This window comes from Scyliorhinus torazame, chromosome 3 (genome assembly GCF_047496885.1).
Source record: "Scyliorhinus torazame isolate Kashiwa2021f chromosome 3, sScyTor2.1, whole genome shotgun sequence".
NCBI classification, from domain to species: Eukaryota; Metazoa; Chordata; class Chondrichthyes; order Carcharhiniformes; family Scyliorhinidae; genus Scyliorhinus; species Scyliorhinus torazame.
This window is the reverse complement of record NC_092709.1, coordinates 102,114,584-102,139,462: the sequence shown is the minus strand read 5'-3', so window position 1 is coordinate 102,139,462 and position 24,879 is coordinate 102,114,584. Positions and strand designations below refer to the sequence as shown.

The window sequence follows — 24,879 nt, the reverse complement described above, 5'->3', positions numbered from 1 at the left end:
GTAGCATTGTGGATAGCACAATTGCTTCACAGCTCCAGGGTCCCAGATTCGATTCCGGCTTGGGTCACTGTCTGTGCGGAGTCTGCACATCCTCTCCGTGTGTGCGTGGGTTTCCTCCGGGTGCTCCGGTTTCCTCCCACAGTCCAAAGATGTGCAGGTTAGGTGGATTGGCCATGATAAATTGCCCTTAGTGTCCAAAATTGCCCTTAGTGTTGGGTGGGGTTACTGGGTTATGGGGATAGGGTGGAGGTGTGGGCTTGGGTAGGGTGCTCTTTCCAAGAGCTGGTGCAGACTCGATGGGCTGAATGGCCCCCTTCTGCACTGTAAATTCTATGATACCCCCACTGACTATCTGCGGCCTCGCGACCCTCAAGGTTGAACCGCCTTCATTGTTTGCGAACCTCACCCCGGATTGCAAGCCCGTCGCCACTAGGAGCAGACGATACAGCGCCCTGGACCGAACATTTATCCAGTCAGAAGTCCAGCGGCTGCTGAAGGAAGGCATAATCCAGGCTAGCAATAGTCCCTGGAGAGCTCAGGTGGTAGTCGTGAAGACCGGGGAGAAGCAGAGGATGGTCATAGACTATAGTCAGACCATCAACAGGTACACGCAGCTAGATGCGTACCCTCTCCCCCGCATATCCGACATGGTCAATCAGATTGCACAATACAAAAGGTCTTCTCCACCGTGGACCTTAAGTCCGCCTACCACCAGCTCCCTACCCCCCCAGTGACCGCAAGTACACTGCCTTCGAAGCAGACGGGCGGCTATACCACTTTTTAAGGGTTCCATTCGGCGTCACGAATGGAGTCTCGGTCTTCCAACAGGAGATGGACCGAATGGTTGACCAGCACGGTTTACGGGCCACGTTCCCGTACCTCGACAACGTCACCATCTGCGGCCACGACCAGCAGGACCACGACGCCAACCTCCGCAAATTCCTCCAGACCGCTAACGCCCTCAACCTCACCTACAACAGGGAAAAATGCGTGTTTAGCACCGACCGTCTAGCCAACCTGGGCTACGTAGTGCGTAATGGAGTGATAGGCCCCGACCCTTTGAACGCCTCAGTTTGGATTTCAAAGGCCCCTTCCCCTCCATCGATCGTAACACGTACTTTCTAAACATCATTGATGAATACTCCCGTTTCCCCTTCACCATCCCCTGCCCCGACATGACCGCGGCCACAGTCATTAAAGCCCTCTGCACCACCTTTACACTGTTCGGTTTCCCCGCCTACATCCATAGCGACAGGGGGTCCTCCTTCATGATGAGTGATGAACTGCGTCAATTCCTGCTCAGCAAGGGCATAGCCTCGAGCAGGACGACCAGTTACAACCCCCGGGGGAACGGGCAGGTAGAAAGGGAGAAAGGAACGGTCTGGAAGACCGTCCTACTGGCCCTACGGCCTAGGAGTCTCCCAATTTCCCGCTGGCAGGAAGTCCTCCCGGATGCCCTTCACTCTATCCGGTCCCTGCTGTGCACCACGACTAAGCAAACGCCTCACGAGCGCCTCCTTGTTTTCCCTAGGAAGTCCTCCTCTGGAACGTCACTTCCGACCTGGCTGGCAGCCCCGGGACCCATCCTGCTCCGGAAACATGTACGGGCGCACAAATCAGACCCGTTAGTGGAAAGGGTGCATCTCCTCCACGCAAACCCGCAGTACGCCTACGTGGCATACCCCGTCGGCCGACAGGACGCGGTCTCCCTGCGGGACCTGCTGCCCGCCGGAGCTCCCCACACCCCCCCAACACCAATCACCCCCTCACTCCCGCCGGTGCATCCCATAGCCACTCCCTTCCCGGGGGGATCGGTTCTCCTCCCAGGCCCGCCCTGGAGTAAGGAAACAGGGACGGACAGCGCGACGCTCCCAGAGACGACAGGACCCGAGCCAGCACCACCACCCGGGCTGAGACGATCGGAAAGGACGAGCAGGGCACCCACTCAGCTCATCGAATCGATGTAAGTAATATTAATAATTCAGTGGCCCATTATTGTACATAGTTAATGGTTAAGGCACAATACCGACCCTGTAAACCCCTACCACCATATGAACCACCACCCCGCCGGGTTCCTTTTTAACAAGGGGTGAATGTAGTGGTATGTATTAGGGGTAATACGGTACACCATGATGCCGAGAGGCTATTGGTGGATAGATACTGGGTCCTGATTGGATCTGCCGCCTACTGGGCTCCACCCAGAAAGGCGGGTATAAGAACCCAGGTTCTCCCAGCAGCCACATTCTGTAACTGAGCTGCTGGGGAACAAGTCTGCTCAATAAAGCTTCAATTGAGTTCATTACGTCCCGCCTTGTGTGTTATCGATGGTGCCACAAGTAGTGCCAGTGGGAGTGTTATGGGCCAGGGTTTAGAGAACCCCAAAATGTATCATGGAGTTCATCTGACCCACAACTTTTAATAGATTGTGGTATGGGGAGCACACGGCCCACTCTACAGGTGTGGTACAGCAGAAATGGAAAAGTATTTTTTAAAGCAAAACAATGTTTATTCTATGAACTCAAGTTAATCTTCTTAAAACATACAGTGAACATCTTAGCAACCATTAATTCAAATACAACCCCCAAAGAATACAACACTAAGTAACCCTTTAAGTTTTCCTTTTAACATTCATAAGACTTAAAACACCTTTTACCAGAAGCACATCAGGTTAAAGTCACTACTGTTACTAGTTTTAAATCACCAGGATCGATTTAGTCTTTAGATTAGAGAGAGAGATTCATACACCTTCTGGCTGTGACTGCAGCTATCCAGCTCTGAAAACGAAACTAAAACACATCCTGCAGCAAACAGCCTAAAACGAAAGTAAAAAGCTGACAGACAGCCCAGCTCCACCCACTTTCTGACATCACTGCCGTAATAAACACCCATTTCTTAAAGGTACTCTCACTACAGATATTTATATACATATCCATTTATAAACACCCATTTCTTAAAGGTACTCTCACATGACAGGAGTAACAAGATGAGAAGGCACATGAGTTTCAATGAAGAGAAGAATTAAGTCATCCACTCTGGACCCAAGAAAGATATATCAGAGCATTTTGTAAATAGAACATAGAACAAAGAACATTACAGCGCAGTACAGGCCCTTCGGCCCTCGATGTTGCGTCGACCTGTGAAACCACTCTAAAGCCCATCTACACTATTCCCTTATGGTGAGAAGCTTGGAATTGTGGGGGAGTGGAGAGATTCAGGAGTCCAAGAGCCTTAAATGTTCATTGCCCATTAGGGTTTGAAGTCTCTGAGATGAATGCAAAGCTTTTATTACATGGTCATTGATTTTCTTTTTTTAAATAAGATATTCAGGCAAAAGAAAATGTGAAGTGTAACTACAGTTAAATGAGCAATACTTCATCATTTTCTGTTAATGTTATCATCTCAAGGAGGTAATGTTCAGCACTTCAACCATATAGCAGTTGCAGGACAATGAGCAAAAGTGCAGTATGGTGGCACAGTGGTTGGCAGTGCTGCCTCACAGCGCCAGGGACCCTGGTTCAATTCCGGCCTCAGGTGACTGCCTGTGTGGAATTTGCACGTTCTCTGCGTGCCTGCGTGGGTTTCCTCCCACAGTCCAAAGATGTGCAGGTTAGGTGGATTAGCCATGCTAAATTGCCCCTTAGTGTCCAAAAGGTTAAGGTGGAGTTACTGGGATAGGGCAAGGTATGGGCCTAGGTAGGATGTGCTTTCCTAGGGTTGGTGCAGACACGACTGGCCAAATGGCCTCTGTCTGTGCTGTAGGGATTCTATTTTTTTTTTTTAAATCAATGTTTATTGGCAACACCAAGTTAGATGTTAATGTTGGTGAAAGCAAAAGTTGCAAATTAATAGATTCTATTTTGAGGATTCTCCCACCAGAGGAAATAATTAACTGTCTGTCTTAACAACTCCTTTAATTATGTTAAACACCTCAGCTAGATCACGCTTAAATCTCCTCTGCTCAAGGGAATACAAGTCCAATCAATACTGTACAAACTGCCTGCATAATTTAACCCTTTTAGTCCAGGTGTCATTTATGTGAATCTGCACAGTATCCCCTTCAAATGTATCTCACTCAGGAGCTGTGATGTCCAAAAATGAATGCAATGCTCTAAACTGGGTCTAATGAAAACTGTACATAATTGTAAAATAACTTGCACCCTGAGATAAAGGCAAACTTCCTCTAGCCTGTTGTAAAATTATTTTTCATACAGCCCCTGTAGCTTTTGGACTTGGACCCCTAACTAGCTTTGCTCCTCCATGGTTGCTAGCTTCTCACCTTTTAGGAAATACTCTGATCTATTTTTCTTTGCTCCCACATTTTACTCACTTAACCTATCAATGTCTCTTTAAAACCTTTTACTTGCATTAACACTACAATTCCATCTAATTTGATGTGATTAACTTGGGACCTTGTTTCATTTAAAATTGTGAAGTAACTTTACTTATCAAGGTTATACTGCTGCACTGTTGAAGTGCTGCAAGATGACCTCAATGAGATGATCTTATAACAAACAGAAAATGCTGGACTTGCACCCATTTGCTTGCAGTTGCACTTTATATTTTATCTTGTCTGAACATCTAAAAATGATCAATGACCACGCAATAAAAGCTTTACATCTGTATCTCAGTTTTCAAGCCCTAGATAGGTAATGAACATTTAAGAAAGCCACTCTACACTACATTAGGAACCATAACTGGTCAAGGAATGTTAACATGCCTTAACGTTTGAGAAAGTGAGATTTTCTATTGCATCAACACTAAATAGCCAAAGTCACACATTAATTACTACCAATGCTGCAAAACTACTAAAATTTTAATATGTCTATTTGCCCTGCAAGAAGAGGGAAAAAATATTGCTCTCTGAATAGCAACCTGCTGAATGTAAATACTGTACCTCTTTAGATTGAAAAATGCAGCTTTTTCTTTGCTTGATATTCTAATAAGACCTCTTAAACCTTTCCTTCCCCGTGTGGAAAAAAAAGCTGTCATCTAAGACACCTAAGGCTGGTTGAAACCTAGCACTTTAAGACTAGTTTTGTAATGTGGTACATCTGCTTCTGATAAATGAGAAAAGAATAGATGACCTGGCAGAAGGCTCAGACAATAACATGTGATTTACAGGACATGAATTCAGCTACTATAAGATTTATCTGACAGGCTGCTCCGATAGTGGACTGTTCAGTATCCGATGGAATGATTTCTAGTCTGGAAAATCTACTACTGAGTAGCCATACACATTATTTATTTATTAGATGTTTTGGGTTGAAACCATTTTTAAATGATGCACTTCAAAAAGTGCAGCAATAAATTCAGCTTTAAAACTGGAATTGAGGTAATGTTATTGGAATATGTGTCAGACTGAATTAGTATGGGGCCAAAAGAGCATTGATAAAGTGGCCTTGAGTGACATGATGATGGTTTAAAGAATCAAAGTTACTCCAGCAAGCTCAACATACTTGAAAGAAAAACATTAATGTTGGAAAGAATACATTATTGCAATATGATAGCATGCAAAAGATCGGTAAGTATTTCAGACATAAATATACATCTTCCCTCCATTGTATTTTATATATTTTTGTTTTCATTAACTATATTTGTTTATTGGATCGTCAATAATATTGCTCCACAAATTACAAACCAATAGCACCCAATGCCATAATAGAGAAAAGCCCTGTAAACTGCAGAAATCAAATATGTTGCTTTTATACTGAACATACAAGTTCATCCTTCCTTTCAAAAAACAAGAGTCTCAGTTTTTTTGTTTTTCGTTGCAATTAAGTTACTTGAATAAGAAACATGTTACGAGTACTGTCATCATAATAGCTATCGAAGACATTGAAAAAACATGACAATTTATTTCAACTATACCACCTTTATTGGCTGGCATCCGTGGATGAAAGATTTTGCAAAGGACCCTTTGTAAAGGCATTAAACATTTACTATAATAAACATTCTTGCATGATTATCAGCAAATAAAAATCTGCAATCTTGAAACATACGTAACAGAAGTGCATTCCCAATCAGGAACAAAGCCATCCTAATAAATGCACTGAGCAAAACTAATGTCAGCTATTTGTACAATTTTTCAGCATGTTGCAAGAGCCAAGGGAGCAAAAAAATATTTGTTGCATTATTTAACATGTTATATGAAACTGTTCACAAAAGGTGCCTACAAAGTTTTGGAAGACCTTCTATCTCACCAGAATTTTTTTATTTTAAATTCATGCTTTCCTTCACTACATCACAATTTTAAAATCAAAAACCAGGTTGCGTTTTCCCATTCATAACTGAATAATTGGTGAGACAACCTGGGTTGAATGCAATGCATTCCAAAATAAGGAAATATTGCAGAATTAAAATGGCTTAAGCAAGCTCAAAATTAACCACAGCTCTTCAGAATGTGTGAATCATGATGAAGAAGCAACTATTACCTGATAAAAATTACGGTACTATGAAGATTTTAAAATAATTTAAATGGAAAAGGCATGACAAGAAACCATTGCCACACTACTCAACAATTGAAGTTATTTTGTTTTGTTCTGCTTCACAATAGATAACGCATTTGAAGGTTCAAGCAGAGGAGACTAATCTTAGTGTGATTAAAAACATGATTTTTTGACCTTAGCTTTTTGATCTTTGACATGCATCCCACTCCATCTATACAACAAAATTAATTAAGATTTTAGAATGAAAATATCACATCCCACCCCATCTCACCTCTAAAATTAATCAACATCACACTCAATCTGATATCTACATCCTCCAAGAGTGTGGTTGAATTCTTATCCTAGCTCGCTCAAGTTTTGATGTCAACGAGGTCTGTCCTTTTCATTAGGAAATAAATTGTTTTTGTGACCCTGGCCATCTACTTCAGATGATGCAAAACTTTAACTACGAGGATCATACCATCAATTTTTTTTAAAAAAATCACAGGAACAAAATTGTGTAGTGAACATCCTTGCATTCTACTATAAAATGCTTTCAGTTTATGTCTAAAATCCACCATCCTCCAACCAGTGTAATGAGCCCCAGAGATCTCAATCTCTACGCCTACCACATGATTAGAGTAGCATTAAACACTTCTATGACATGTATGACAAATAGGTGCATTAGCCTCTGGAATCTATCTAGCGCACGCAAGTTGCTGCAGTACTCAGTACACTAAAACCAAGTCCATAAAATGCTGTTTAAGGGATGAATTTTCAGGTGTGAACAATGGTCTGGTCCAAAATGGCAAGTACATAGTACAGAGCTGGAGTACAGAGAAACAGAGACAGGACATGGAAGGGCGCGTGTGCGAGCAGAAGCAAAGGCACGGAAGGATGTGAATGTGACGGGGCTGCGATAGGGTCAGAGCAAAATAGTAGGGGCAGCTAGGGCTAGAGGGAACGGTGACAAAAGTGAGGGTGGGGCAAGAGAGCCAGACAGGAGGAGGGGCAGACAATCATGAACGAGGAAGGGGCACTGAGAGCAAGACAGAGAGCCAAGAAGGGGGCAATTAGAGCCAGAGCATGAGCAAAGGAGCTGTGAGGGTGGAAACAAGTGTGAGGGAGAAGCAACAAAAGCGAAAGGCGGACATCGAGAGTGACAGCCATGTCGGTGCAGAGGTGCAAGAGCGGGCAGAGGCACAAGAGCGGGCAGAGGCGCAAGAGCGGGCAGAGGCGCAAGAGCGGGCAGAGGCGCAAGAGCGGGCAGAGGCGCAAGAGCGGGCAGAGGCGCGAGGGCCAGTAGAAGAACTTCTCCTTCAATCTTCCTGAGCATCACTTGTACAACAACAAGCAGCGACTTTTTAATTAAAACATATAACCTATCTCATTGAGCATCACCCATCCTGAACCAGACTAGGAAGAAGATAGCACTCATTCAAGAGTGAGAGAGGGCTCTAAAAGGGCTGGCAGGTGGACGGGTCCCTACCACTTGGTATAGTTAAATGTTGGGGAGGGGATGAGGAAGAGAGTTAAGTGCTGGAATTACAGTGTGGTGCAATGTCCCATGGGAGGGGGGGAGGAAAGGAGTGAGTGAAAGAGAGTGCCAGAGTGAGAGGCCTACTCTTTAAAAACCCACTTTCTCATCTCTGGTGGAGTGAAAGGATTGACTCGGGATTCAGCACGTATATTTTGCTTTTGGCTATCTGTCATGAAAAAAACAAATAAATAAATAAGGAGGAAGGGGTAGGGGGAACTGGATCAGAGAGAAACAGTATGTAATGGTAAAAGGATCAGTTGGTGCCGGCCACACAGGAAAGTCTCTCAATAAGACAAAACAAGCCCGATTAACATCCAAATTTTGGGATGGCTGGATCCTACCTAATTCACTCCCATTATGATATATGTTCGCTATTTGACCTTGCAATCTTTATGAAAATTCATGGGAATGTAACTCCCACAAATAGCGCAACTTTACTGTCCTGGAATTTTAGTTCTTTTCTCAATGTATTCTTTCTAAATTTTTCCATATATCACAAAGTACACATAATAAACGCAAACTTATGATTGTGTCAGATTTTATTTGACTACTTAATAGTTCAAAATATATAAAAGTCTAGCCTGTTATTACTTTGAAGATATTGAAAATGACATATTTCTATGACATTGATACTAACCAACTAACTAATCAATATTACACAAAATTAGCATCAATACCATAGTTATGCATTTGTAAACTATACCATAAATCTGAAAAATATCTAGCCCTGCAAACAAATCTCAAGGAACAGATGAAGTGGCATAGTCACAGTTGAACAGTGAACATGAACTGAAACAAATTTGAATTTCCTTTCAGCCAAATTGTTTCACAGCACAGTTTATTCTGATTGTGCATAATCAGATCCTCAAATTCCTTTTATATTCTTCCAAACTTGCATTTTGCATACTCTCTATGCAATAGTTAAAACATTTTCAAGAGTGCATTGCTGCATTACTAGTTTAATCGGAGATCCATTAGGTGTGATCTTCTCAAGTAAATGTGCTTATATCTCATATTGACAACACGTAGCATTGATTTTTCACACCTTCTATGATTCTTTCATTTATATTCATGACCTATCCGTCAGCACAGCCTAAATAAATTTGGCAACATACCCACTAAAATGAATAAATCGATGCAAAAGAACATTAATGATGCATTATCCTTATTTGTCAGCCAAGTAAACCTTTAGGTTGTAAATGAAGGTCAAAAGCTTTGAAAAGGGTCAGAACCCATGACCTCTGAAGTCTCCTTCTCACCAGTTATAGCTTTTGTTTTATTCATAGCCTCAAAATTAATGTGCTGAAAAGTTCCGCATACATCAAAATTAATTTCCAAGTTAGTACAAAAAGAACTAAATAAAAGAACTCTATGGGCAAACAGAAAATGAATGTAAAATGAAAATTATAAATTGAAGTCAACCTGTTACAATTTTGACTAGACAAAATTTATGATTCCCATAGAAATAAATACTCGTTCCTATAAAGAGGTGAGGGCAGCACGATAGCATAGTGGTTAGCACAATTGTTTCACAGCTCCAGGGTCCCAGGTTCGATTCCCAGCTTGGGTCACTGTCTGTGCGGAGTCTGCATGTTCTCCCCGTGTGTGCGTGGGTTTCCTCGGGGTGCTCCGGTTTCCTCCCACAGTCCAAAGATGTGCAGGTTAGGTGGATTGGCCATGCTAAATTGCTGTTAAGTGTCCAAAATTGCCCTTAATGTTAGGTGGGGTTACTGGGTTATGGAGATAGGGTGGAGGTGGAGGTGTGGGCTTGGGTAGGGTGCTCTTTCCAAGAGCCGGTGCAGACTCGATGGGCTGAATGGCCTCCTTCTGCACTGTAAATTCTATGAAATCTATGAACAACTCCATAGGATCATTTAAAGAATTCAGAAAATATTCTACAGGAATACGGTTTTGCACTTTGCTGAATATTTCGAAACCATCACTGAAAAAAACAGCATGAAATGCTATTTCAGGCTATTACAAATTGGCACACTAGAAACAATAGTACTCATCAAGCATACACTTAGGTAGCAGTTGGGAAACCTTGTTACAATAGGGAAATGTCTAGCTTGGGGAAAGGAACATTCACTTCATAAGATTAAAGCTAAAATTATTCATTTAATATGTAGTTTTGTCTTTCAATTTCTGTCCACTCAAATAATTTCTACTTCAGTGAAATAGTTTGTCAGAATAAAATATGCAAATTCATATGATTTCAAAAGACTTACCTGAGAACACAACAACATGACCAACTCCACAACAGAACTGCTAGATTTCATACAGACCAAGCCTACAAAGCAGAAATATATTTCATTAAAATGCAGTGTTGAAAATTATTCAAGAGCTTGAAATTAAGAGTACAAATACAATAATTTAAATAAACCTGGTCAATCTATATCTTCATTTGGATCCTGTTCACTAAAAATATTTCAGAATATTTCAATCAATCTCATTTTACTTTACCCATAAAACATATTGGCAGAAGAAAAATGTAATGTATATACATAATAACTGTTTATAAATATGAGACATACCAATAAAAAGATTTCCAAAAAAGAACATATTGGCAGAAACTGAATAGTTTCTTCATAGCTTTTGCTGGCTTTCAAATACTAATGTAATAAGTTAACAGCACTTCCTTTTGGCATGCAATAACTAAGACCAATTCTGTTTTGACAACCCAGCTGTTCTTCCACTTTGAAGACAATTCTCTGGTGTCAGCCTTGGCACATTGGTAGCCCTCGCACCTCCAAGTCAGAAGGTCATAGATTCAATAGCACAACACAGGCTTCAGGACATAATCTAGGCTGAAATTTCAGTTTCAGCACCGAGTGAGTTTTTCATCGTCAGAGCTGCCATTTTTCAGTGGAGTTGATAAAGCTAAGACACTGCCTGCCCTTCTCGGTGGAGGTGACAGAGCCTATAGCAGTATTCAAAAAAGAGGGGAGTTTCCCAAGTGTCCTGGCTAAGATCACAAACAGATTATCTGGTCTTTTTTTTTTACATTGCTGCTTGTGCAACCTTGCTGCATGCAAACTGCCTTCTGTATTTCCCTATGTTGAAATAGTGATTACACTTCACAGCCAAGGGGATACTTTTGAAGCACTCTGGGGTCTCAGAATCATGAAATGTACTACATAAATTGCAAGTGTTTTGTTTTGCAAAACCAAACTATAGAAAAACATCCTTGGTTAGCAAACCAATGGGTGCAATTTAATATGCAAAACAAAGATTGTTTCTTGTTACCTGCTGTGCCGAGAATGGCCCCGCAATAAAACAGGACTCTTACGTTTTTTTCTGTCCTCGGTCTTAAAAGCCTCGCCAAATCTGCACTTACCTCATTACTTCAGAAAGAGATCAATTTTAAATGCCACCCGGATCTGGGCAGCACGGTAGCATAGTGATTAGCACAATTGCTTCACAGCTCCAGGGTTCCAGGTTCGATTCCCGGCTTGGGTCACTGTCTGTGCGGAGTCTGCACATTCTCACCGTGTGCGCGTGGGTTTGCTCCGGGTACTCCGGTTTCCTCCCACAGTCCAAAGATGTGCAGGTTAGGTGGATTGGCCATGCTAAATTGCCCATAGTGTCCAAAATTGCCCTTCGTGTTGGGTGGAGTTACTGGGTTATGGGGATAGGGTGGAGGTGTTGACCTTGGGTAGGGTGCTCTTTCCAAGAACCGGTGCAGACCCGATGGGCCGAATAGCCTCCTTCGGCACTGTAAATTCTATAAATTCTATGAAATCTTTCGACCCCCCCTTGGATATCCCACCTCAGCCTCCAGATCCCCACACACCTCTCACACAGGCGTTGGCCCTGCCCATCCGGCACATGGCTGGTGGCAGTGGCAAGGTGCCCGGGTGCCTCCCTGTACAGAGCCCGACCACCGAGGGCTTCCGATGGCCTGGAAGACCCTCCCCAAGGTGCCATAACACCGGGTCCAAGTTAGCTTGGATCAGTGCTAAATGGCGCCGCCATGGCAAAGTCTCCCAGGCGCTGACGTTCATTCCGAGCCCGAGAAGAATCTGGCGGCAACATAATGAAGCTGGATCTCGCCCAACAAAGGTGAGATTTAACGGCCTCGTCATATCACCGAGTCCGGAGAGACGAGGCCATTCAATAGCACCCAATATGTAATATTTGAGAATTTCCTCCTAATTATATGCATGCATCATCCATATGCTTTACTAAATATTGTAAAGAGATACATGTAGTCAGTAGTTTAGCAGAGTCCAAGTATGATAGAAAGTGACTTTCTCAAAAATAGACTTGAATTTCATTCAATCTGCCAGACTTCTCAAAATTGAGAAGTCAACAAATATTTCCGTCAAACCACTAAATATGATCTTTTTTGTTCGACAAAGAGGAGAAAAAAAATCAATTCAGCCAATTAATGAAAAATGAGCTACACAAAATACAAATCTGTATTTTAAGCGGCTGTATATCACGTATTGACATTGCGTCATACAGTTCTTAGATACATGGTATTATTTTTTTCTGCTACCATTACCATCCCAGTGACAAAAGTTCTTCAGGGGAGTGATCGCTGTTCCCTGTGCCATCCTAGTAATTGATTATAAATAACTCAGAATTGTTGGAGTCACTGAATAAACTAGCCTGGTATATTTCATTTTCTTCTGATATTAGGTCATTATAATGTGTGGTGATAATGTTCTTTCATCAGTTCAACAAGTGCCGATGCAATAAACCAGGCTTCTCAGCCTTGAAGTAATAGCTTGCTTTCAAAAATGGAGTGTGTGGTTGACAGTGAGAAAGAAAGCTCTAGGTTTCAGGAATGGTCTGGTCAAATGGGCAGAAAAATGGCAAATGGAATTCAATGAGAAATAATGTATTTGAGGACGGCAAATTAGGCAAAGGGAATACATAATAAATGAGAAGATATGAAGTGTGGAGGGGCCCCTTGGAGTGCATATCCACTGATCCCTGAAGGTAGCAGGACAGGTAGATAACGTCGTTGAGGAAGTATATGGGATACTTATCTCTATTAGCCAAGACATAGAATACAAGAACAGTGGGGTAAATGCTGGAACTGTGTAAAACATTAGTTAGGCCACAGCTGAAGTACTGTGTTTCACTTCTGATCACATTACAAATAGGATGTGATGGCACCAGGCAGGATACAGGGCAGCCTTAAAAGTGGAGAAATATCCAGGTCGTGACAAATTATGTCCCAGGTTGCTGTGAGAGACAAGGGAGGAGATTGCAGGGGCCCTGGTCCAAATTTTTAATTCTTCTCTGGCCACAGGAGAGGTGCCAGAGGACTGGAGAACCACAAATGTGGTCCCACTATTTAAGAAAGGCTGTAGGGATAAGCCAGGGAACTACAGACCAATGAGTTTCACGTCAGTGGTGGGGAAACTAATGGAGAAAATTCGGAAGATGAGAATCTATCTGTGCTGGGTCCCCCATTATTCATCATTTATATAAATGACTTGGATGACTATGCGGAGGGTAGGATCAATATGTTTGTGGATGACAAAGATAGGCCGAGTGATTAACAGTGAGGCTGAGTCTTGGGTTACAGAAAGATTTAGACGGGACAGTGAAATGGGCAGAAAGTGGCAGATGGAATTTAATCCTGAAAAGTGTAAGGTGATACACTTTGGAAGGAGCAATTTAACAAGAAAATATTCAATGAATGGCACCACACTGGAAAGTTCTGAGGAACAAAGAGACCTTGGTGTGTTTGTAAGTAGATCTCTGAAGGCAGAAGGGCAGGTTAATAGGGTGGTGAAAAAGGCATATGGTACACTTGCCTTTATAAATTGTGGCACAGATTACAAAAGGAAGTCATGTTGGAGTTATATAGAACATTGGTGAGGCTACAGCTGGAGCAGTGTCTGCATTCTGGCCGCCACATTATAGGAAGGATGTGATTGCCCTGGAGTGGGTGCAAAGGCATTTCACCAGGAAGCTGCCTGGGATGGAACATTTAAGTTATGAAGAGAGGTTGGATAGACTGGGGCTGTTTTCACTAGAGCGGAGAAGACTGAGTGGCGGCCTGATCAAAGTGTACAAGATTATGAGGGGCATGGATAGTGTAGATAGGGAACAGCTTTTCCTCTTAGTTGAAGGGTCGGTTACGAGGGGACACAAGTTCAAGGTGAGGGACGGGAGGTCCGGGGGGATTTGAGGAAAAGTGCTTTTACCCAGAGGGTGGTTATGGTCTGGAACGCAATGCCTGGGTGGGTGATAGAGGCGAGTTGCCTCATATCCTTTAAAATGTACCTGTATGAGCACTTGGCACATCTTAACATTCAAGGCTATGGGCCAAGTGCTCACAAATGGGATTAGGATTGCAGATCAGGTGCCTTTCATGTGGCACCGCAGACTCGATGGGCCAAAGGGACTATTGTGCACTATATATTTCTGTGATATGTAGAACATAGAACTGCACAGCACAGTACAGACCCTTCAGCCCACAATGTCGTGCTGAACTAGTCTGAAACTAAGATCAAATCAACCTACTCCCAATCATTCTAGTGCACTACATATTGGAGGATGTTGCCAGGAATGAAGAATTCTATCTATAATGAAAAGTTGGATAGGCTGGGGTATCTGAAAGGGCAAAACGTGCAAAAGTGTGGGGAGTAGGCCGAACCGGGGTGGGGGTGTGGAGATTAGGACTGTTTTCATTGAAGAGAACACGGAGAGGAGGTCGCTGGAGGTACTAATTGCTTCCATTCAAGAAAGGATTGAAAACGAGAGGGCACCAATGCAAGTGTTTGGCAAAAGAGGAGGTACAACAAAAAGAATTTCACCCGAGTGGTTAAGATCTGGAATGCACTGCCTTAGTGTGTGGAGGATGCTCGTTTAATGAAGGCATTCAAAAAGAAATTAGACTGTTAGTTGACGAGCAAGAACGTGGAGGGTTACAAGGAGAACTGGGGGGGGGGCACAGTTTCAAAATAATTAGTAAAAGAATTAGAGAAGAGTTGAGGAGAAATGTTTTCACCCAGCAGATGGTTATCAGCTGGAACTCTCTGCCTGAAAGGGTGGTAGAGGCAGAACCCCTCATTGCATTCAAGTACTTCAATATGCTCTTGGAGTGCTAAGCTAGAGGACCACAGACCAAGAATTGGAAAGTGGGATAAGCTTGCAGAGCTCTTTTATCGCTGCCATAGGCATGATGGCCAAATGGCCACTTTCTGTGCCATGTATTTCTTCGATTTGTTTAGAGCAATTAATTCATTGTTGGGGAAAGCCGTGCAATAAAATGCCTGCACTAAAATATTGCAAGCCATCGTAAATTTGAATAAGAAATTATCCCAGAATTGCTCCATGGAGTCACAACCAGTATTAGTACAGTTCAGATGACACATATTAGGTTTGATTATTTGTATATTCCGAAAGAGGACTTCTTGAGAATATAAGTGAAAGGTACATGCTTAAGATTATAAATCTTTTGGGCAATTAAACAGCCAACCAAACTGTGATTCAGTCAATAGCATTTTATTATTCAGGATGAATATGTACTTTAAAAAAAAATTCAAGAATTCAAATTTCAAATTAAATAATTGATTGAATTTTCTTAAAAGCAATTAGAGAAGCCAATTAAACTGCTGGAGATTTTCAGCACGTTATTTATATTTCTATTATAGGAAGATTGAGCACCGTATTAACACCCATTTTTATCCATTACCTACACTCATATTGTTCACTTTGTCTACAATTCCTGTTTCAAAATGTTACTAAGCTGTGTTTGTGTGTCTTATAACTGCTCCAAATGTGTACAGCATATGTCATATTGATCCACATTTTGCTACACATACCATGCAGGTTGTCATATATGCAAAGAGGGGAAATGGCTCTATGACCTTTGCTTTCTCTGTTACTCTCTTCCTTCAGCCCTCTAGCTATCAATCAAGTTTCCATTTTGTTTTGTGGCAGCAGACATCCCAAACACTCTTATTAGTACTATGACCCTTGACCCCTCCCTCTGTAAACCCAGCAGAACCAAAAGTGGTTTTAAAAAAGGCACTAGCTCCTTTATGGGTTTCATGGGATTACAATGGGGTATTATGAATATTGAAATGACAAGTCTTAACTTCATTTTGTTTCCTATTCACTTCCTTTTACACAGTGATCAAGCAAGAAACATGTTAAAAGCCATCACAAGGAGGTCTGCTGTCGGCCAATAAATTAACTAATTATTTAATAATGCTATCAAAATAAAATGAACACTCCATTGCTTTCTTAAAAGGGGGGTATTTCACTAGCAATTCAAAAAAATTCAATTTATGTAACATTTTAGCGGAAAGCCACAGAAAACAATGGACAACAGAAAAATACATTGTTTTTTCAAATTTGCTATTTTTTTGTGTAAAGGGCATGAGTACTGGCAAATTAAATATTATGTTATCTAGTAACATTGTAAATAGCCCAGCTGTGTACAGAGTAGTGCCCATCATGCCACAACGTATTTTCCTCAGTTTACTCTCCCCTTCTCTAAAACATCCAAGAAATCCTGGGACACCCCTCTACGGGTCCAGTCACTTGCCCTGCCTGCAACTCATCGAAATGGCCATTTTGTTTTGTGAACTTAAACAATGATGGTAAGCAAGCTATTTGACGGTGGAGAGCATTATCGGCATCCCCAAATCAGTCACCCAAACCTCCAGATATTCCCAATCTGGAGCAAGTCCCTGGTTCAATTTTTGCTCCCCCAGCCCAAGTTGGGGTCTATTTCAGTTTTTCAGTTTATCGACAACCATTCTTGTTGAGATCTTTTGTTTTTTAAATTTAGATTACCCAATTATTTTTTTTCCACCAATTAAGGGGCAATTTAGTGTGGCCAATCCACCTAACTTGCACATCTTTGGGTTGTGGGGGTGAAACCCACGCAGACACGGGGAGAATGTGCAAACTCCACACGGACAGTGACCCAGGGCCGGGATTCAAACCCGGGTCCTCAGCGCCATAGTCCCAGTGCTAACCACTGCACCACATGAGATCATTTAATTCAGCACAGATTGGAGATCAAATCTGGAGTGTCCCAGCTCTCCCTAACTCAGTTGAACACTATAATTGATCCATTAGGCCAGCAGGAACATTTCGAACCTGCCAAATGGTGTGCGCAAATACTATTTAAAAATAACTGTTACTGTATTAGTCTAATATCTTTTAAATGATATATTTCCATCCACTGGGAACTGCATTGAAAATGTCCAGAGTCGTTTTTGATATGACAGTTACAACCAGCACACCACTATTCATTTCATCAATCTATGGACTTAAGCTAACATCTTAAAGGAAAAGGGCTGTGTTTTAATCACACAGGAATAGTCATTCATATAAGCTACCAGAGACTGTCGAGACTCATGAAATTGTGAAGATTGACATCTATAAAATCAGAAATGTGACGCAGCAGCTATGGAGAGCAGCTCAAAAATGAATATTCAGAGACAGTTAAAATTGGATCTGGTTGGGTTATTGTAAAATGGAACATAGAAACATAGAAAATAGAAGGAGGCCATTCGACGCTTCGAGCCTGCTCAGCCATTCATTAAGATCATGGCTGATCATCAAACACCTCCAATATCCTTGATATCCCTTCACCATTAGTGCTATATCTAACTGCTTCTTGAAAACATGCAATGCTTTGGCCTCAACTACATCCTGTGGTAACAAATTCAACAGGCTCACCACTCTCTGGGTGAAGAAATTTCTCCTCATCTCTGTCCTCAATGGTCTACCCCGTATTCTCAGACTGTGACCCCTGGTTCTGGATACACCCACCATCGGGAACATCCTGTTAGAACTTTATAGGTTTCTATGAGATCCCCCTCATTCTTCTGAACTCCAGCAAATATAATCCTAACTGATTCAATCCCCTGTCTGCATCAATGGTGCCGAGGTGGAGATGGTTGACAGTTTCAAATTCCTAGGTGTGCACATCAACAACAATCTGTCCTGATCCACCCACATCGACGCTACAAACAAGGAAGCACAACAGCGCCTATACTTTCTCAGGAAACTAAGGAAATTCGGCATGTCCATATTGACTATTACCAACTTTTACAAATGCACCATAGAAAGTGTCCTATCTGGCTGCATCACAGCCTGGTATGGCAAATGCTTGGTCAAGATTGAAAGAAACTACAGAGATTTGGGAACATAGCACAATCCATAACGCGAACCCATCTCCAATCCATTGACTGTTTGCACCTCCCACTGCCTTGGGAAAGCGGGCAGCATAATCAAAGACCCCTCCCACCTGGTTATTCACTCTTCCAATTTCTTCCGCCAGACAGGAGATACAAAAGTCTGAGAACATGCACCAACAGATTCAAAAAATGCTTCTTCCCCACTGTTACCAGACTCCTGCCCAACCCTCTTGTGGACTGATCTGATCTCTTCACACATCTTCTCTATTTAGTACTACACTCCTGTATGGTTCACCTGATGTCTGTGTCTATGTATTTACATTTGTGTATTTATGTTTGCCCTATGTTTTATATTCATGTATAGAATGAACTGTCTGGACTGTATGCAGAACAATACTTTTCACTGTACCTCCGTACACATGGCAATAAACAAATCCAATCCAATCTCTCCTCACACGTCAGTCCCACCATCCCAGGAATCAGTCTTGTCGCTGCACTCTCACTTGAGCGAGAGAATCCTTCCTCAGATAAGGAGACCAAAACATACAATACTCCAGGTGTGGCCTCAACAAAGCCTTGTATACTTGCAGCAAGAGGTCCCTGCTCCTGTACTCAAATTCTCTCGTAACGAAAGCCAGCATACCATTTGCCTTTTTTACCACCTGTTGCAGCTGCATGCTTACCTTCAGTGACTATTAACGTGGACAACCAGGTCTCGTTGCACATTCCCCATCTAATTTATGGCCATTCAGATAATAGTCTGCCTTCTCGTTTTTTTGCTACTGAAGTGGATGACCTCACATTCTTCAAATTATACTGCATCTGCCATTCATTTGCCCACTCACTCAACTTGCCCAAATCACACTGAAGAATCGCTGCATCCTCCTCACAATTCACCCTCCCACCCAACTTGGTGTCATTTACAAATTTGGAGATAAAACATTTTGTTCCCTCATTTAAATCATTAAATATATATTGTGAATAGCTGGGGTCTTAGCACCAATCATAGATTTCATAGAATTTACAGTGCAGGAGGCCATTTGGCCCATCAAGTCTGCACCGGCTCTTGGAAAGCTCACACCTCCACCCTAACCCCATAACCCAGTAACCCCACCCAACACCAAGGTCAATTTTGGACACTAAAGGCAATTTAGCATGGCTAATCCACCTAACCGGCACATCTTTGGATTGTGGGAGGAAACCGGAGCACCCGGAGGAAACCCACGCACGCACGGGTAGAACATGCAGAGTGCGCACAGACAGTGACCCAAGCTGGGAATCGAACCTGGGACCCTGGAGCTGTGCTGCCTACCTATGGTGCCCCACTAGTCACTGCCTGCCAATTTGAAAAAGATCTGTTCATTCTTATTTTGTTTCCAGTCTGCCAACCAATTTTCTATCCATCTCAATATGCTACCCGTAATCCCATGAGCTTTACTTTTACACGCTAATATCTTACATGGGACTTTGTCAAAAGCCTTCTGAAAGTCCAAATATACCACATCCACTGACTCCCCCTTGTCAACTCTACTAGATACATCCTCGAAGAATTCTAGTTGATTTGTCAAGCATGATTTCCCCTTCATAAATCCATGCTGACTCTGTCCAATGCTGCCACTGTTTTCCAAGTCCTCAGCTATAAAATCTTTGATAATGGATTCTAGAATTTTCCCCACTCCCAAAGTCAGGCTTACTGGTCTATAATTCCCTGCTTTCTCTCTACCTCCCTTTTTAAATAGTGGAGTTGCATTAGTTACCCTCCAATCTGCAGGACCTGTTCCAGAGTGTATAGAATCCTGGAATATAACCACCAATGCATCCACTGTTTCTAGGACCACTTCCTTAAGTACTCTGGGGTGTAGATTATCAGGCCCTGGGGATTTATCAGCCTTCAATCCCAAGAATTCTCCATTTCTCTACTAACATTGATCTTCTTCAGTTCCTCCTTCTCACTAAACCCTGCGTTCCCCAACATTTCTGGTATCTGATTTGTTTCCTCATTTGTGAAGATGGAACCAAAGTACGTATATAGTTGATCAGCCATTTCTTTGTCCCCTATTATACATTCCCCTTTTTCTGACTGCAAGGAGCCTACATTTGTCTTCACCAAACATTTTCTCTTCACATACCTACATAAACTTTTATAGTCAGTTTTTATGTTCCCTGCAAGCTTAATCTGATACTATATTTTCCCCTTCTTAATCAATCCCTTGCTCATTCTTTTCTGAATTCTAAACTGCTGCCAATCCTCAAACCTGTTGTTTTTCATGGCCATTTTGTATGCTTCTTCCTTGGATTAAATACGACCGTTAATTTCCCTTATACGTCATAGATTGGCCACCTTTCCCGTTTTACTTTTGTGCCAAAGAACAACAAACAGTTGTTGCAGTTCCCCCATGCGCTCCTTGAATGTTTGCCATTGCCTATCCAACGTCATCCCTTTAAATAAGTTCCCCAATTGATCAAAGCCAACTCACGCCTCATATAATCGTAGTTTCCTTTATTAAGATTCAGGACCCTAGTCTCAGAGTCAACTGCTTCACTCCCCAACTTGATGAAAATTCTATCATATTATGGTTGGCCAAGGGGTCTCGCACAGCTAGACTGTCAATGATTTTGTTCTCATTGCACAATACCCGGTTCTAAGATGGCCTGCTCTCTAGTTGGTTCCTCAACGTATTGGTCCATATAAACATCCCGTATATACGCCAGGAATTCCTGCTCTACGGTATTGTGGCTAATTTGATTTGCACAATCTATATGCAGATTAAAATCACCCATAATTACATTTTACAACTGTACATTGAAAGAAATTATTTAAAAATCTGCAGGTACAGAAAAGCAGGGAAACGGGTTTAGAAATAGAAACTGCAGTTGAAAAGCTACCACCAATACAGATACCAAATGATCACATGCTGTAAATTTTACAAAAACCCTACAGGATTCGACATCTTCAAAAATTGTGAAAATTTAATTAAAAGGTATAATGGGAACACTGAACACCGATTGGGTGGTCACTTTGCTCATCATCGCCATTGAGTCTACAAGTGTGACCTTGAATTTCTGGTCACTTGCCATTTTTCCATCCACTCCCATTTTTTGTTAGCACAGTTGCTTCACAGTGCCAGGGACCCGGGTTCGATTCTCGGCCTGGGTCACTGTCTGTGCGGAGTATGCATGTTCTCCCTATGTCAGCGTGGGTTTCCACCGGCTGCTCTGGTTTCCTCCCACAAGTTATGAAAGACATGCTGTTAGGTGAATTGGATATTCTGAATTATCCCTCAGTGTACCTGAGCAGATGCCGGAATGTGGCGACTAGGGGATTTTCACACTAACTTCAATGCAGTGTTAATGTAAGCCTATTATCTGACCTCTGTCTTCCCTAAACTATTCCAATGAAGCTCAACAGTATATCATGAAACAGTGTCTCATGTTTCGATTAGGCACCTCAACCTACCAGACATACTGATTTCAATAATTTCATGTCATAAGCACTGATCCCTATTTTTTGCCGTAACAGCGGATGCTCATAAGCTTTTCTGGTGATATTTGAAGCTCCTCCAGAACCACCCTTTCTTCATTCGTCCCTTTTTCTATTTAATCAGTCCTGCTTTCCATCCCACCAGATGTCTATTTTCCTTCCCACTGCCACTTCATTGGTTTAAACTCCATCGCATCCAATGTTCCCACCGAGCTTAACTCTCCATGTGGCCTGAATTATGACTGACACTGGAATGCTTGATGCTGATATTGGGTATCAGTCGTGGGTAAAGTATGTAATTCCCCAATAGAAGGCTTCAGCTGTACAAAAATGAGCTCAAGTTTTGTTTGCTGATCAGAAGTCACCAAAAACCTCATTAACAAAGCTCACATCTTAAAAGTTAGTACTCGACTTATATTTTAGAAATTCCAGAACGGGCTACTCAAAACAACCAGGTGCGAACAGAAAGAAATATTGGTTTGGTAAGGGTATGGATGGTGAGAGAGAGAGAGAGAGGGGGCGGGGGAGAGAGAGAGAGAGCGGACGGGAGAGAGAGAGAGAGAGAGAGAGGGCGAGAACGCGAGAGAGACATAGGGCGCGAGAGAGAGAGGGCGCGAGAGAGAGAGAGGGCGCGAGAGAGAGAGAGGGCGCGAGAGAGAAAGAGGGCGCGAGAGAGAGAGAGGGCGCGAGAGAGAGAGAGGGCGCGAGAGAGAGAGAGGGCGCGAGAGAGAGAGAGGGCGCGAGAGAGAGAGAGGGCGCGAGAGAGAGAGAGGGCGCGAGAGAGAGAGAGGGCGCGAGAGAGAGAGAGGGCGCGAGAGAGAGAGAGGGCGCGAGAGAGAGAGAGGGCGCGAGAGAGAGAGAGGGCGCGAGAGAGAGAGAGGGCGCGAGAGAGAGAGAGGGCGCGAGAGAGAGAGAGGGCGCGAGAGAGAGAGAGGGCGCGAGAGAGAGAGGGCGCGAGACAGAGAGAGGGCGTGAGAGAGAGAGAGAGGGCGTGAGAGAGAGGGGGCGTGAGAGAGAGAGAGGGCGAGAGAGAGGGGGCGCGAGAGAGAGAGAGAGAGGGGGCGCGAGTAAGAGAGAGAGGGCGCGAGAGAGAGAGAGAGGGGGCGCGAGAGAGAGAGAGAGGGCGCGAGAGAGAGAGAGAGAGCGCGAGAGAGAGAGAGAGAGAGAGCGCGAGAGAGGGTGCGAGAGGGAGAGGGAGAGAGAGAGAGGGAGAGGGAGAGGGAGAGGGAGAGGGAGAGAGAGAGAGAGGGAGAGGGAGAGGGAGAGGGAGAGGGAGAGAGAGAGAGAGAGAGAGAGCGCGAGGGCGGGAGAGAGGGCGGGAGAGAGGGCGGGAGAGAGAGAGAGAGAGAGAGAGAGATGGTGCGAGAGAGAGGGCGCGAGAGGGAGAGAGAGAGAGAGCGAGCGCGAGAGAGAGAGAGAGAGAGAGGGCGCGAGAGAGAGAGGGCGCGAGAGAGAGAGAGAGGGCGCGAGAGAGAGAGAGAGGGCGCGAGAGAGAGAGAGAGAGAGGGCGCGAGAGAGAGAGAGAGGGCGCGAGAGAGAGAGAGAGGGCGCGAGAGAGAGAGAGAGGGCGCGAGAGAGAGAGAGAGGGCGCGAGAGAGAGAGAGAGAGGGCGCGAGAGAGAGAGGGCGCGAGAGAGAGAGAGGGCGAGGGCGCAAAAGAGAGAGAGAGAGAGAGAGAGAGAGAGCGGGCGCGAGAGAGAGACAGACAGAGAGAGAGGGCGCGAGAGAGAGAGAGAGAGAGAGAGGGCGCGAGAGAGAGAGGGTGCGAGAGAGAAGGCGCGAGAGAGAGAGAGGGCGCGAGAGAGAGGGCGCGAGAGAGAGAGCGCGAGAGAGAGAGAGAGAGAGAGAGGGCGCGAGAGAGAGAGAGAGAGAGGGCGCGAGAGAGAGAGAGAGAGAGGGCGCGAGAGAGAGAGGGCGCGAGAGAGAGAGAGAGAGAGAGGGCGAGAGAGAGAGAGAGGGCGCGAGAGAGAGAGGGCGCGAGAGAGAGAGAGAGGGCGCGAGAGAGAGAGGGCGCGAGAGAGAGAGGGCGCGAGAGAGAGAGGGCGCGAGAGAGAGAGGGCGCGAGAGAGAGGGTGCGAGAGAGAAGGCGCGAGAGAGAGAGAGAGCGCGAGAGAGAGCGCGAGAGAGAGCGCGAGAGAGAGAGAGAGAGAGCGCGAGAGAGAGAGAGAGAGAGCGCGAGAGAGAGAGAGGGCGCGAGAGAGAGGGCGCGAGAGAGAGAGAGAGAGAGGGCGCGAGAGAGAGAGGGCGCGAGAGAGAGAGAGAGAGGGCGAGAGAGAGAGAGAGAGAGGGCGCGAGAGAGAGAGAGGGCGCGAGAGAGAGAGAGGGCGCAAGAGAGAGAGAGAGGGCGCGAGAGAGAGAGAGAGAGGGCGCGAGAGAGAGAGAGAGAGGGCGCGAGAGAGAGAGGGGGCGCGAGAGAGAGAGGGGGCGCGAGAGAGGGCGAGAGGGGGCGCGAGAGAGGGCGAGAGGGTGCGAGAGAGAGGGCGAGAGGGTGCGAGAGAGAGGGCGAGAGGGCGCGAGAGAGAGGGCGAGAGGGCGCGAGAGAGAGGGCGAGAGGGCGCGAGAGAGGGCGAGAGGGCGCGAGAGAGAGGGCGAGAGGGCGCGAGAGAGAGGGCGCGAGAGAGAGGGCGAGAGGGCGCGAGAGAGAGGGCGAGAGGGCGCGAGAGAGAGGGCGAGAGGGCGCGAGAGAGAGGGCGAGAGGGCGCGAGAGAGAGGGCGAGAGGGCGCGAGAGAGAGAGGGCGAGAGGGCGCGAGAGAGAGAGGGCGAGAGGGCGCGAGAGAGAGGGCGAGAGGGCGCGAGAGAGAGGGCGAGAGGGCGCGAGAGAGAGGGCGAGAGGGCGCGAGAGAGAGGGCGCGAGAGAGAGGGCGCGAGAGAGAGGGCGCGAGAGAGAGGGCGAGAGGGCGCGAGGGGCGCGCGAGAGAGGGCGCGAGGGGCGCGCGAGAGAGGGCGCGAGGGCGCGCGAGAGAGGGCGCGAGGGCGCGCGAGAGAGGGCGCGAGGGCGGCGCGAGAGAGGGCGCGAGGGCGCGCGAGAGAGGGCGCGAGGGCGCGCGAGAGAGGGCGCGAGGGCGCGCGAGAGAGGGCGCGAGGGCGCGCGAGAGAGGGCGCGAGGGCGCGCGAGAGGGCGCGAGAGCGCGCGAGAGAGGGCGCGAGGGCGCGCGAGAGAGGGGGCGCGCGAGAGAGCGGGCGCGCGAGAGAGCGGGCGCGCGAGAGAGCGGGCGCGCGAGAGAGCGGGCGCGCGAGAGAGCGGGCGCGCGAGAGAGCGGGCGCGCGAGAGAGCGGGCGCGCGAGAGAGCGGGCGCGCGAGAGAGCGGG

At 45.1% G+C, this 24,879-nt stretch overlaps 1 protein-coding gene across 2 annotated transcripts in view; it reads right to left on the bottom strand.

Annotated features, from left to right (window-relative positions):
• Nucleotides 1-24,879, bottom strand: part of LOC140408621 (lipopolysaccharide-responsive and beige-like anchor protein) — a 1,704,725-nt gene that overhangs the window by 1,326,381 nt on the left and 353,465 nt on the right. For both annotated transcript variants that reach the window (XM_072496077.1, XM_072496078.1), the window contains exon 33: nt 10,194-10,255. In XM_072496077.1, the coding sequence (XP_072352178.1) occupies nt 10,194-10,255 (62 nt within the window). The remainder of the gene's footprint in view (nt 1-10,193; nt 10,256-24,879) is intronic.